The sequence below is a fragment of the Periophthalmus magnuspinnatus genome, chromosome 21 (assembly GCF_009829125.3).
Source record: "Periophthalmus magnuspinnatus isolate fPerMag1 chromosome 21, fPerMag1.2.pri, whole genome shotgun sequence".
Taxonomy (NCBI): Eukaryota; Metazoa; Chordata; class Actinopteri; order Gobiiformes; family Gobiidae; genus Periophthalmus; species Periophthalmus magnuspinnatus.
The window spans coordinates 11,273,587-11,287,916 of NC_047146.1; the positions used below are offsets into that span (position 1 = coordinate 11,273,587).

The window sequence follows — 14,330 nt, forward strand, 5'->3', positions numbered from 1 at the left end:
TTTCACGGACATCTCGTTTACTCTAACCAAAATAAATGTTTCATGTGTTCGATTGTTAAACTATTTTACATAATTTTAGTTTATTGAACGAATTAAGAACCTTGCAACCAAGAAAAAAAATAAAAATAAATTATATATATATATATATATATATATATATATATATATATATAAATCTTGTTGATTGATAAGAATTTCATTAAAGAAAAGAGAGGTGTTACAAAACAATATTTCTCATGTCATGTGTATTATCTGAACGTTGTTGAGCTTCTTTTAAAATTAGGTCAAAAGTGCAAATAGTGTAATTTAGGCCTAAAATCTTAAGTCAAGAAGACAATTTTCTGAAGTAAAAGAATGTTTCCAAAATATCTGCCAATTTATCTTGTTTAGTGTTTCTATATTGTTAACATACTTTTTAATTGATAGCTATTGGCCAATGAAGTAGCCTAAGATCTGAATGTATGTGCACCTGCAATTGATCATTAATCATAGAACACCAGATTTCAAAATAAGCAGTTTTATTTGACAGAAAGAACATTTAAAACACAATGTCACATGTGATTTCCAAAGATACTGGCTCCCAAAACAAAGTTCTGTAATGCACTGACTACAAACAACTTACTAGAGTCTAAGTGTATCACAGAACTTCATTTGGAAAGCCACATTGCCACCTCACAGGCCTGTGCGAGACATTAGCCACATCACAAGGGTACTTCTTTTCTGAAAAACACAAAAGCATAGAAATAATACTTTGCAGCTCACCCTATACAGAACCCAGTATAAATTCTAATCATAGATGTCCTGTTTCAGGTCTGTGGAACCTCCAACTTTATTGGTTGACCCTAGGAAAAAAGAAATTATTGAAATAATACGTCAAAACCTGAAAACCAGACTTGGGTGAATTTGGGCATAGGGACAGGGTGCTGTGGATCCTTCCTGGTGTCACACAGGTAAGGTAGGGCAGGTGGAGTCATCTTACATATTGTCATATTGTTACTGAATTATGCCTAGACCTATATTATGACCCTGGTATTTTGAAGCCTGTGGCTCATAGGGTATTTATTCACTTTCAGACTCCTGAATCATTTGCACATGCTGAATGTGTCTTCTTCTATAATGAAAAATGATTCATTTGCATTTGACTGATCTGTATTTTAGGTTTTAAAGCACAGGCAGTATAGACCTACCTGTTGAGCATGAAACTTTATCAACATGACCTGAATACAGAAAACGTTAAAAGCCATACCAACAATAAAGTGCAGCTGAGCTTTCCAGTTTTGTGCTTAAACTAAGCTATATATTCTTAAGGCACCATGTATAGCATAGGCTATAATTTGAAAAAACAAATAATTCTTAGTTACTTTTTTCAGTCAAATGATTGATTAAGTTGCAAGTTACAATAAAAACAAAGTTGTGTCATACTGTACCTGATGTAATGCTGGCGCAGGGGACAGGCTGCAATCAGACAGGAGGAAGAAATGCTAGAGCAGATACAATTTAAAGTGGAAAGCAATCTCCACACATAGCACGCTATAGCTGAATGGTAAATGCAAACGCCACTTTTCACTGCGGTAGTCCACGGACATGCAGCTCTCTATTCGTAAGGTGGCTACGAACGCTTTTATCTTTTCTTCCCCCAGTCCTGTGCAGTTCACTATATGCAGCTGGAAGAATGTCGACGTGGAGCTGCCAAACGTGAACGCGTTTCAGGAGCGCGCTTCAGAGGGAAAGGGGCTTTTTAGTGTAATTTCGCGCAGTGGCACAGTGGGCTGCACTTTAGTGTGAGGTCCTTTGCAAATAGGTGTTACAGTTAGAACAGAAGTCTATCTTGCTAAATGTCTTGAGCTGTTAAGCTGGCACTTTCATAACTTAACTTTGGTGTAGCATAAACTGTTTATTTTATATGTGGTTAGGACAATGTTTCATTCTCATCCATTCACATACTGAAGACCTGATTATAGGCAAACTATTAAACACAAACATGACAGGCCTATAAAGCATGCCATGAAGGAATGAGGGCTATATGTGCGACCATATCAAAAATTAGATCTACAAAGGCTTACGGCAAGTCTACGTACACTTCTCTAGGGTAAACAAAGTGCAGATACATTTATTTATTTTTCAATCGTGGGACATTTTAACTCTGTGACCCACCAACTAACCAGCAGGGGGCAGTAAACACCAAATCATCACACACCAAATGGATGGTTGTGTAACAAGCAAAAAATAATAAACGAATAAAGTGGATTTATTATTATAATCAAGTTTAACAAAGATTTTAGAGAAGAATTTCATGAAGAACTTTATTGAATAGATCAAATGAAGTATATTAAGAACTTGCCTGATTGGTCAATGCAGAGGGGCGTTTCTGACGTCACCGCGTGGGGGAGGAGCTGTTATTTCCGTAATGATCATCATCAGATTAGAGGAAGCAGTAATATTTGTCTCAACTCAGCAACTCACAAGGACTTGTACGGTGTCGGATTATTTGCCATTTTATACAGAGATTACAAGCCTATAGTGATAGAAAGGGGTTTGTTTCACCATTGCTAACTCCATAATGATGGAAATGGAGGTGCCGCATCCAAGTCAACAGGTAAAAGTGAATCCAGACTCATCACCTGACATTGACGTTACCGTTTACACTTTCACTTCAAGTTCGACACTTTAGCGGAAAACGTCTATCTTCTTTTTGTTGTTTTCTTATCTTTGGTCGCTTTGTGATAACTGACTGAAAACCTGGTTACTGAAATAAGTAGAGCTTTTGTGGCTGCTTCCTCTAGCCTCAGCTTGAATCATTACAGCTGTCTATAAGTTATTCTATCCACTATTTATATAATGTATTTGAATATTTACATCATGGTGTACTGGGTTCATATGTTTTATTAGTATTTTAGCCAACGGGCGAACAGATCATTCTCGTCGCTGCTTAGTTTTACCACTCCCCTTTTTAAGGCATGTGATCTCTGGTCTCTTATCTACCATAAATATGTTCGTAACCTTTGCGATTCAAGTCAAATTCACCTCTTCATATTCCCAGCTTTAAGTTGATGTGAATGTGTGTGTTGTGTAACCATGTGGAGACTGGCCCGGACATGTTTCCTGGGACTGGCCATAAAATAATAGTGTTGATATAAAAAGCAGTGAAATATGCAGCTAATGTGGACATGTAATAACGAAGTGAAATATGTAGCTAATGTGGACATGTATTTCAGAGTTTAGCTGAACTTGTGGGGGTCAGTGGGGGTCCACGGCTGAGTGATCACGCTGTTTTGGAAATACTTGCAGCGGTGTTTCATCATCCGTGGTCAGGGGTGGATGACCATTGGCGTGTGATGAGAGAGCCAGGTCCGTCTGAGGCCCTCTTGTGATTAGCTTCAGGGTGGTAAATGAACAACTCCAAAACTAAATGTATACACACTTTGACCTCGTGTCTCCTAAACAACATTGTGATCCGCTCATAGCTGGTATATTGGCTTCATGTTGAAAAGTGTCTAGGGTATGTTTATATAATATCTTAAAATATATTGCCTAACTTGTTTTTCTTATTGGGATCTGTCAACATTAATCTTTAAAAAAACATTCTCTGCTTTAAACTATTGGATCTGATATGATCAAGTTGACAAATGTACTACATTTGGCTGTAAGGGTGTTCTTTTACTTGCATTTTATTATATGATTCAGAGCTCATAGGCATTGGTCAAAAAGAGATTCTGGGAATTTGAGGTAATTTGCTAGCTTCCCTGTGCTACTGCCTAGTGTTCCTTGTTACTGATAACTTGATATGCTTGTTACACACCCTTTTTATCAATGCATTTGGCTGGATTAGACTAGGTATAATATATGTTAATGAGTTTATAGTTAGAACCATAAATATCCAATAGCACCTGATATTGAAAGGGAGAGATGAAAACTCCTTTTATGGTCAGTGCACGGTTATTTGTTTTTCTAAAGGACTTGTATGACTTGTCTGATAGGCTTATGAAGTGTGACAAACACAAAAGTAGTGTGGGGTTTTCATGCTTGGAATAGATGACCTCAAGATGTGTGCTCAGGCATTTTAAGGAGACTTCCTCATTCCCGCAGTAGCCTTAATGTCTGCTTGTGTGCACACCTCTTAGTGGGTGAGTATGATTTATAGTAGGCAGCCTTAGTAACATGTAATCCTCCAGCAACCACAGCTCTGATGCAATGGTGAGGTACAACGGATTTGTGGCTTTTTTTTTCTCTAGGGTAAAATTGAAGTGAGTTGTATGTCAACAGACTGTTCTTGTGGGTCAACGTAAACTGACATGGAGATATAGTAACTTCAGAATGTTTATTTGGTTCTACATCTTTTGGTTGTTTCTGTTGGCATTTTCCTTTTCACTTCCTCCAGGCTGTGGCATAAGAATTAGTCCATTAGTTATGTTAATAAATCTGAGGAACAAACGGGTCATGTGCTCTGAAACATTTCTGAGGAAGGATGTTGAGTTTATGCAACATTTCACCCTTTGTGAGAGCAGTTGCTTCAGTAAAAAGGTTGCAAGTAATTCAATGGCAAATTCAGTTGCATCTGAAAAAGCAGCTTTACTAATGGTGCCCAATGTGTACATAATTCTTCATGAGGAGTTATGGACATGTAGTTTTGCCACCTCTATCTTAAAATTGTTTATATTATTTTCATTTGTAGTAAACTAAGTATTGATTTACCAAGCCAGGGTGACTATAGTTGTTTTTCAACTGAGCAGCTGCCCTTTGGAGGCAACAGGCAAAAGTCACACCTTGCCTTAATCAGATAGGTAACTGCAACTTGGCAACTCTGGTAAGGTGACTGACTGGTGTTGGTGTATGGTGGTGATTTGGCAGTGTACTAAAAGAGAAGTACATCCATTATTCATGCCAGGCCTACCACTCGACATTACTGCCAGTCTTGCCATTGCAAACAGATACTGTGGCAGAGGTGTGGCTGCCGCCATGCTTCACAGCAAGCAGGCTGCTCTCCTCTCAGATGCTGGTGTTGTGTGTATGTGTATCTGACCGTGTCTGTATCCCACACAGGACATGGACCTGATTGACATCCTGTGGAAACAGGACATAGATCTGGGTGCACGCCGTGAGGTGTTTGACTACAACCATCGACAGAAAGAGTGCGAGCTTCAGAGACAGCGTGAGCTGGATGAGCAGAAAAGACAGCATCTGCTTCAGGAGCAGGAGAAGGCCCTGCTGGCACAGCTCCAGCTTGATGAGGAGACCGGAGAATACATCCCCCGCCCGGCACCCAGCATCCCGCTGCAGGCGGCAGGCACGCCTCTGGAGGTTACACAGGTACAAGCACAAAAGCATCATTACTCATGTCCTGACTGTTGGACCACTCCCACTACCTTTGATAGGCCCAGGCTGCTGTAACTAGGTAACCACCCCATCCTGTGCTATTACAGAGGCACAGGTGGGTCGTTTTGCATTGGTGTAAATAGTACACATAGGCCCTCTCCTGTATTAGAGGTTTCTGCAGTTGTTTAAATAAGGTAGATCTAAACTACTTTTGTATTGTCATTACAGAATCTCACCTTCATTGAAGAGAATAATGATGCCATTTCATTTGATGAATGCTTGCAGCTGCTGGCAGAGACATTTCCTGTAGAGGAAACTGGGGTAAATACTTCTTCATTTTTCAATGAAACATTTGTAGATATAGCATGCTCATTGATGGTGTACTTACAGAATACTTCTATGAGCCTGTGTACTGCAGACAGTTCGCCCAGCACCACTGTGATGACTCCGGAGCAGCCGTCTCTGCTGCCCACCACACCTTCCCCTGTCCAGCTGCCACCACACAGGATGTCCACGGATTTGGAGCAAGCCTGGATGGAGCTTTTGTCTCTCCCAGAGCTGCAGGTATAATACATGGATTCTACTGCATCAATGGAGTCAATGTTTGCACTCTGTTACAAATACCCAAAGAATGCTCGAACTGCTGGAGCCCAGCATTCAGGACAAACGTTTTTTTGTTTGAGTGCAGGATTTGCTTCTCGTGGGGAAGCAGGTGTGTGCAGTGAATTCTGATAATGTTCTGATAATTGTTTTAAATAGAAATAACACATGGAGAGGGCATTGTTTTCTAAAAGTTTTCAGAAAGTGGCCTTATCTGCCCTTTTCACAAAGGCTACTTATATTTGAATAAGGTGACAGGTAGAGTGGTGTGAGCCCTTTTGCTACTCTGAACTCTCATAGTGGATAAGTAAACTATTAACCAAAGTTATTTCTTGAGTTAGATTTCATTTAAAGTTGACAGAATGTCAAATGAGTTGTGCTTTTATTTGTGTGAACCATTTAAATGGTATAGCTAAAGGCAAATGCTAGACACACACAAATCACATCATAAACACCAGTTTAGATACAACAGTTGCATAATCTCTAATCAATAATCTGGGTGCATATTGTTGTGCCTTAAGGCAAGACACTTACCTAGTGTGAATGTGCTTTTTGAGTAAATGGTTAGTGGTGGTCAGGAGTCAATGGCACACATTACCTGCCTTGCTTCAGTCTGTCTACCTTGGGGCAGCTGTGGCTGGACGTTGCTTTCTATAGATCCATGTTTCCACTACAGAGACTGGCTAAATGAATAGTGTATCTGAGGCTTGTCAAGCCTGTACAGTACAGGTGTAAGGCTATATTGACCATCTGTGTATATGCTATATAGGCACATTTTAATTTTTTTTTTCTTTCAGCAATGCATGCACATGCAAATGGAGGACACCCTCGAGACTACTATTTATCCAAACTCAGAAGTGCAGAATCCAAACTATACTTACTACCCCGTGTCAGAGAATGCTAGCAATGCTTGTGCTGCTGGATATCTCAGCTCTTTTAATGCGGTCACACCCAATGTCCTTCCTTCTGACAATCAAAGCCAAGTGGATGCTCCAGCTAACTACACTGCTGAAGCTGAAGACTTCTGTGACCTGTTTTACCCAAAGAATGTGACTGCTGAGAGCAGTGGTCGTGATGAATATGACAGCAACATCATGTCTGGGGTACCAAACAATTCACCGTTCACTCCAATAGATCTGTATAGCCTCTCACCAGGAGAAGCTTTTGACAGAGACAAACCAGGCCTCACCGTGGAAATGCCAGATTCTGATTCAGGAATATCAAATGCAAGTCCAAATACAAGTTCAAACGCAAGTTCACCAAGTAAATCAGTCTATGATGGCTTTGGATACAGTGATTCCGACATGGATGAGACAGACCATAACCCTGGAAGTGCACAATCTGACTACTCGGAGATGTTTTCATTAAATTTCACACCTGATGACTTACCAGGCACATCAGTTTCCATATCAACAGATCAATCAACAACACAGAATGAAAAGAATCCAAAAAAACAGAGGACCAAGCTAGCAGAGGAAAGCGGCCACAACAGAGGTCCCTTTACAAAGGACAAGTTGAAGAAGCGCTCGGATGTGCGTCTCACAAGAGACGAACAGAGAGCCAAGGCCCTCAAAATCCCTTTCACAGTCGACATGATAATCAATTTACCTGTGGATGATTTCAATGAACTCATGTCAAAGCACCAACTGAATGAGGCCCAGCTGGCCCTGGTCCGTGATATTCGCCGCCGTGGTAAGAACAAGGTAGCTGCCCAAAACTGTCGAAAGCGCAAAATGGAAAACATAGTAGGCCTGGAGAGTGATCTGGATTCCCTACAAGATGAAAAGGAGCGGTTGCTCAGTGAAAAGAGCAAAAACCTGATGAATCTGAAGGAAATGAAAAAGCAGCTCAGCAGCCTTTACCTGGAGGTCTTCAGTTTGCTGAAAGATGAAAAAGGAAACGGCTACTCTCCCTCTGAGTACTCACTGCAACAGTCCACTGATGGCAGCGTCTTTCTTGTTCCTCGCATTAAAAAGACGTTTGTTAAGCGTGAAGACAACCACTTATCTCTTAAGTAACACTGCTTTGACCTTGAAACACTATGCAATAACTTTGTAGTTGTGCAGCTTAAGATACCGCATTTAAGCAGAAGTACGGTATTCCTTGCTTTGTGTGTGGTTTCTGCTTATTCTTAAAATGTTGGAATATTTTAACATTACTATTTTATATCTGATACCGCTTTTTGTATACAATATTACTTGCTTTTGAGTCAAATTGTGAGTTATTCTACTGTATATACTGTGTATATATTTCTGTGTGCATTCAATCATTAATCTTAGAACTGATTTGCCTTTTTTAAAGTCTGAAATATTTTCAATAAACTAGTGTTATACTGCTATATGGGCTCCAGTTTTATAAAACTAACACAATTAAAGCCATGTGGACATGTAAAGAATGGTTACATAACAATCCATTCAAGCTAGTTCTTAACTTTGGTGGCATGCTGTAGTGGTTTAAGTGAGTATAAAGAGCATTTTGTGTTTAAAACAAAAAAGCTTTCACAATCTGTTCTTATAGAGCCGGAAAAGTTTTACAGTAACCCAATTCTTTTAATACTGTAGAACAAACATGTAATGAGACCACACCTACTTTCACCCATTTGATCACACATTATTATAAGAACATTTTGAAATGCTCTCATGCAAAATTCCCACATGACCAGAGCAACCAGCTGCCTTTTCAAAGAAATAGCTTATGCAATCAAGGTGCTGCCAGTGCACTTTCACATACAAACGTATGAATACCAGGCCTTGTGCCACACAAGAAACAGGTTGGCTAAGATAGCAAATACAGGTTTAGCTATTGAACACACAGAGACATATGCATGAATTCTTTACATAATTTATAGTGCATAATCCAACTAATTCATGAGCAAATTTTTGAGATTTCAGTCCCCACAGTGTGATGAATACCCACCCACTGGGAGGATTGTGTGTATTGTTAAGGAAATGTGAGAGATTAAATTACATTAAGGGTAGGGCTTTGAATAGCCGTTGTTCGTCATGACATGGACAAAGGTTAACTAGGTTCAACTCAAAATTGTAAAATGATCTGCATTAGACCAGCGTCCTCATAGTTTACACTGCAAGGTAAAATGGTGTTTGTTCTTACTCCACAAGCACATTTTCCCTACATTCTTAACTAAAGGTTATCTGACATTATCAAAAGGATTTAAATACTCACTATACCTGCGCACATGTAAAATTAAAACCCCAAAAGAACATAAAAATGAGCAAGCAGAAAATATGAATATAATCTTTATTTGAATAGACTATCATGAAATCATACATTTTACATCAATTAACTTGAGGCTGGGTAATGCATTTTTGCATTTAGTATAGGCTACAGTATTTATATAACTTGCTATGAGATATATATATATATGGTTTGTATTTATATATGAATTTCTTCATGTTAAGGCCATTTTAAAATTCTTTACTTTATAAATGTAGACTACCCCACTTTCAAAACCATTACTTAAAGCAGTTTAATCTAAAGACTTCTAAACAGTCCAAATACCTCTATAAGAATGCACCTGAACCTGAGAAAACTTGGAAAAGTCTTACCCATCCATTACCTTCCATGCTATCACTTCTTTTCCGCAAGAAGAGAATTCCTCTTTCCAAATCTGAAAATCAAGCAAAGCAGTTACTCTTACCTCGATCTTCTGTAGCATAATTGACTCTGTATTCTGTATTTAACATCTGAAAACTAATATTCTGTTGGCCTGACGCATTTCTGACACAACAGGAACCAATGTGTCCAGGAACTAGTCTTTCTTCGCTAGTGGCAGCCTTCTTGAGAGTGAATAGACGCTCACTACCAGCCAGACAATGCAAGTTTCCTCCATTGGCATTGTGCTGGATGCCGTCTTTCGCCTCTCTGTCTCTCAAAATGCTGACTGGTCCTCTGTGCTCGCGCTGGAGATGTCCTGTCTGATCGTCATGTGCAATCTTCCACACTAGTGACACCAAGTGCCCAACTGTTGGTGCTTCTGGCTGTTTTCCCTCTACATGTGTGATCATCAGTCCATGAGTCCTTGTCCTACATATACCCATACCTTGGCACCTAGATTGAGAGGAAGGGTGTTCTGCGTCAGGTTTCATAAGCTAAACAAACAACAGACAACTTTTTTTTTTTTCTAAATAAAGCACTAGACCTTGCTGCACTTTACTACACAATTTTATTCATTTCTTTCTACTGATCAAAATACCTTGAACAATCTATTTTACTTTGCTCAGAACATAACACGCATTTTGAGAAGTTCCTAAATGCAGCATCACACATTTGTTGACACTGGTATAAAATGATCTCACACGGTTCTTGTCACATACAACATGAAAATACACTTGCAATAAAGCAATCATGATAAATTGAAAGTGTGGTGAGTAATTCTAGCTGATATGAAGCCTGGTAAAAATGTCCAGCAAGAACACAATTTTGCAATGCAACCAGAAGGAACTAACTATATAGAAAAGTAAGGACATTAAAAACTGGCTTTGAATACAAAAAGGACCCCTGATACCATAGGCACAATACACACAACTTAGACGCACAAAAGGAAAAAAATGGTTCGGTGAATCATCACATTTAGAGAAGAGGAATATCTAGACAGTCTTTTAGCTGCAGTTAAGTCTGACTGCTCCTTTCTCAAAGTACCCTGCAGCTTTCCTCTCTCTCTGTCTCTCTCTCCTGCTAAGAACTGAAGCCTGTTGAATGGATACAGGATAAAACAGAGGGTTATTCTGCACTTTGAACAGACTTACGCCGTACTGTACTGTGGAGGTGTTGTGCAACTGCTTAAGACTTACCAAAACATGAAATAATTAATATCGCCGCGAGTTATAGTTGCCCCCACCACGACCAGAGCCATAACCTCCTGCAGTGAAGAAGCAGTTAAGAAACCATGCCACAGTTCTCATATAAATTTATGTTCATACTCACCACCACCATATGGGCTTCCAGAATTGCGCCCACCATAGTTCCCCTTCATGGGCCCATAGTTGGACTGCTGCCCTCCATAATTTCCAAAATCATTGTAATTTCCACCTCCTCCATATCCTGAAAATAATTTAATGAAAATTAAGATACAGAATTGATTTTGTGGCAATATTGCCAGTTTTAGAGGGATGCAAAATGTTTACCTCCATCCCCGTAGCCTCCGCCTCCCCCATATCCTCCACCTTGGTTTCCATACCCCGACCCAGATGTGTAGCCGCCACACCCTCCTCCATAACCACCACCGTAACTACCTCCGGGGCCTACAAAAAAGCACATTACACTCTTGGACCAAGACATCTCATTGGATTGTGAAACGCAGCTTACCATTGTCATAGTCGTCGTCATATCCACCCTGTCCCCCACCATAACCCCCACCTAAAAAGGGGAGATTGTTCAGTCTTAAATTCAATCAAATCAAACAGCAAAAAATCTAAAGTCAATTGGATCGAAGTTTTAGAATGAAAACATTGTCTGTAATCAGAGGGGCTTCTATAATCAACTTTAGCTTTTAATTTACCCACATCAATAAACTAATGACACTTTATACTTGAATGACATTTTCCACTGATTAAGAATAAACTACTTTTTTTTCCCCAAGATTGCGACACAGTGCTTTGACCTTTTTGTGTAACTCATATTCAATTTAACATTTTGAACTAGTATCAAAAAAATGTGACACCTTCTTTTTGACTACTCACTTCTGCCAAAGTTGCCTCCACTGCTGCCACCACTATAGTTCCCTCCTCTACTACCATATCTGTCACTTCTACCTGGAATGAGAAACAGGATTGTGAGCTCTAGTGAGTAAATAGCAACTGTAAATCGTGTTTGTAATAAAAATTCACCCATACCTCTGTAATTAGACATTGTATTCATTTCTTGTTTTGAAAGTGCTTTTCTGACCTCACAATTGTGGGAGTTGATGGTATGATATTTCTGAGCTTTACAGACAGGAAGAACAGGCAATTAATGCTACATTTTACATGACCAACTTTGTTACTTTGCATCATTAAAGTAGCCATTAAACATACCAACAATTTTGTCCACAGTGTCATGGTCATCAAAAGTAACAAAGCAGAATCCCCTCTTCTTTCCAGTGGAGCGCTCTTCCATTATCTCAACACTTTCAATTTTTCCATAGCGTTCAAAGTATGTTCGAACATGATGTTCCTCTGTGTCTTCCTTTATTCCGCCAACAAAGATTTTCTTCACTGTCAAATGGGCACCAGGCTTGTTGGAATCCTGAAAGCGTATATGGTAAGTGTATGGTGCATTTAAAAAGAAATTGTGAGCTTGCTCACCTCTCTGGGCACTGCCCTTTTGCATTCAACTGCCCGCCCATCCAATTTATGGGGCCTATTTCTCATGGCTTCATCGACTTCAGTTACAGAGGAGTAGGTCACAAACCCAAAGCCCCTGGAGCGCTTACTGTCAGAATCTCTCATAACCTGTTAAGGTGAAATGAAGATAAGATACAAAATTTTATTAAGGTGAAAAATCTGGATGGGTGCATAATCACCTAAAACACACTAGACCACATACCACGCAATCTGTGAGCGTTCCCCATTTTTCAAAATGAGCTCGCAAAGAATCCTCCGTCGTTTCATAACTCAGGCCTCCAATGAAGAGCTTCCTTACCTGTTCAGGCTCCCTACTATCCTGATTCTGTAACATAATAAATTACATCGTGTTAATATTTTTCGTTTAATATGCACAGATTTTAGCCTCCAAGTCGTCTTAGTTTTACATTGACCGCCTGACGCTGCGCTAGCATGTTGACGCTACCGAGCTATCGAGAAAAACAAGTTTCCACTAGCACTTCAAAACAGTTGCTTAACACTTGTCTTATAACACAGCAAAGAAGATCCGAATGAGAAGAATAATAATTTATACGTCTTAGAAACAAAACTGGCCTAATTCTGCTGTTTTACACATTTGTCTGCACACAGAACGAGAGACGCCTCACCTCCATTTTGATGCCCGTGGACATTCTTTATGAGATGGAATAGCGCGTTCAAACGACACTGCCCCTGGTGGATTGGGGCGGCTATAGCACGGTACAGTCATATGACCATGGTGCGTAGTAGTTATAGGGCTAAACGCCTAAATTAATGAGCGCACTTCAATCGGACATAATTATATTGGCTACAGACAATTAAAGACTAGGAGCACCCTTTATCTAATCGATCTTTACGGCTTCTTGCTACTAAGAACAGAAAATCATGGATACCCTAATTGATAGACAGTGCTACAATAATATAGTCCGACGTTATTTTCACCCTGTTAATCGAGTTTTGTTTGTAGCCTAATGTGGTAATAGTCAAGACTTGTTTGTAATTGCAATTTCAATGTCTCAGTTTTAGTTCTAAAATTAGTTAGCACATTTGCGCCCCCTTTTGGTTGGTTCTTCAAATTAACATCTCCAAGACGGCTGTGGCCTAATCTTCCATGCCCAGTTCTTTCGCTTTAATCTTCCAAGCCCTGTTCTTTCGTTTTAATGTATATCATAAGCATTCTAGAAAATAATCAGATAGGCTCATTTGCCACGGTCAAATTGAGAATTAATTTAAGAAATAGGCTTAAATGTAGAGTAGGCTACAATATTCATATGCACCTTTGTTTTAAGAGTTAGTTGTATTTCTTCAATACTACAAAGGACATGTACGGCAGCACAGAACTGCCAAATCTGCACTTAAATAAAAAAAAAAAAAAAAAATCTAGCATCACATTTTAACCTAATGCTATCATGAATTTATGAGAGAGCATCATGAAATTATGTTACAATGTGATACAAAATTCTCACGAAACTATGTGATAAGAAATTACCCTGAGATAACATGATATGTACAATAAGGAACTAGGACATCAGTGGAGGCTCTATCCACTTTTGCACATTTGCTTGGCGAGATATAGGCTATGCTACAGATGTTGGCATGACTTTTCCCACCCACAGTAGTAGTAGTAGTAATAGTTAGTAAATAAATTATATGTTTAATAGCACCTGCTTAAGCAGTGTCTGTCTTCTGCAGCCACTGTAATGCAATAATCTATCACCCATGCATAAAAGTAAGCCGGACACTTAGTTGAGTGGCAGTGGTAGGATGGAGTGTGTGCCCAGGTAAACTGCATAGCCTACAATGGATGTTACATTTGGATGAATAGTGTAAATCAAAATTAGAATGATTTTGTGTTGGTCTATGTTTTCCCTCTGGAGCTTCAGACCCTACTAGTCCATTGTTCAGGAAGCTCATCTTCCTGGGGCCAAAGCACCGAGTACTGGTTACTGCGCAAGGACACAGCTACAAATAGGTACAGGACTCTTGGCGTGAGACTGTGGATAGGCTGTCTGCAGGTTGTCAGACCAAGTTGTTGGAGGCAGAGTGATGCTCACTCCCCAAGGCTGCTAGACAGAACGT

The 14,330-nt window shown here is 39.6% G+C and overlaps 2 protein-coding genes across 4 annotated transcripts; one reads left to right on the forward strand and one right to left on the reverse strand.

Annotated features, from left to right (window-relative positions):
* Nucleotides 1-2,391: 2,391 nt before the first annotated feature.
* On the forward strand, nt 2,392-8,251 carry nfe2l2a (nfe2 like bZIP transcription factor 2a). Of its 2 annotated transcripts, XM_033986560.2 has the most exons (5): nt 2,392-2,596; nt 5,041-5,307; nt 5,542-5,634; nt 5,704-5,877; nt 6,711-8,251. In XM_033986560.2, the coding sequence occupies exons 1-5, from the start codon at nt 2,561-2,563 to the stop codon at nt 7,929-7,931; spliced, it is 1,791 nt and encodes a 596-aa protein (XP_033842451.1). In that variant the 5' UTR covers nt 2,392-2,560; the 3' UTR covers nt 7,932-8,251. The 2 variants fall into 2 exon arrangements, with proteins under 2 accessions (XP_033842451.1, XP_033842449.1); XM_033986558.2 differs by having other exon boundaries at nt 2,421-2,596; nt 5,542-5,877.
* Nucleotides 8,252-9,411: 1,160 nt separating this feature from the next.
* hnrnpa3 (heterogeneous nuclear ribonucleoprotein A3) lies at nt 9,412-12,588 on the reverse strand. 2 transcript variants are annotated; one of them, XM_033986562.2, is made up of 10 exons: nt 12,457-12,588; nt 12,216-12,362; nt 11,946-12,156; nt 11,766-11,855; nt 11,613-11,684; nt 11,239-11,289; nt 11,058-11,174; nt 10,858-10,974; nt 10,725-10,792; nt 9,412-9,541 (listed from the first exon to the last, which is right to left on the reverse strand). In XM_033986562.2, the coding sequence occupies exons 1-9, from the start codon at nt 12,586-12,588 to the stop codon at nt 10,740-10,742; spliced, it is 990 nt and encodes a 329-aa protein (XP_033842453.1). In that variant the 3' UTR covers nt 9,412-9,541; nt 10,725-10,739. The 2 variants fall into 2 exon arrangements, with proteins under 2 accessions (XP_033842453.1, XP_033842452.1); XM_033986561.1 differs by lacking the exon at nt 9,412-9,541 and adding an exon at nt 10,078-10,622.
* Between the last annotated feature and the right edge of the window lie 1,742 nt (nt 12,589-14,330).

Bases quoted from the DNA above. Each gene is read 5' to 3' on its own strand.
- nfe2l2a (XM_033986558.2), top strand. From the start codon at position 2,561: ATGATGGAAATGGAGGTGCCGCATCCAAGTCAACAG. The intron at 2,597-5,040 runs GTAAAAGTGAAT...TATCCCACACAG, and splicing joins TGCCGCATCCAAGTCAACAG to GACATGGACCTGATTGACAT. The intron at 5,308-5,541 runs GTACAAGCACAA...TTGTCATTACAG, and splicing joins CGCCTCTGGAGGTTACACAG to AATCTCACCTTCATTGAAGA.
- hnrnpa3 (XM_033986562.2), bottom strand. From the start codon at position 12,588: ATGTTACAGAATCAGGATAGTAGGGAGCCTGAACAGGTAAGGAAGCTC. The intron at 11,856-11,945 runs GTATGTTTAATG...CTGTCTGTAAAG, and splicing joins CACTGTGGACAAAATTGTTG to CTCAGAAATATCATACCATC. The intron at 10,975-11,057 runs GTAAACATTTTG...AATTATTTTCAG, and splicing joins CGGAGGCTACGGGGATGGAG to GATATGGAGGAGGTGGAAAT.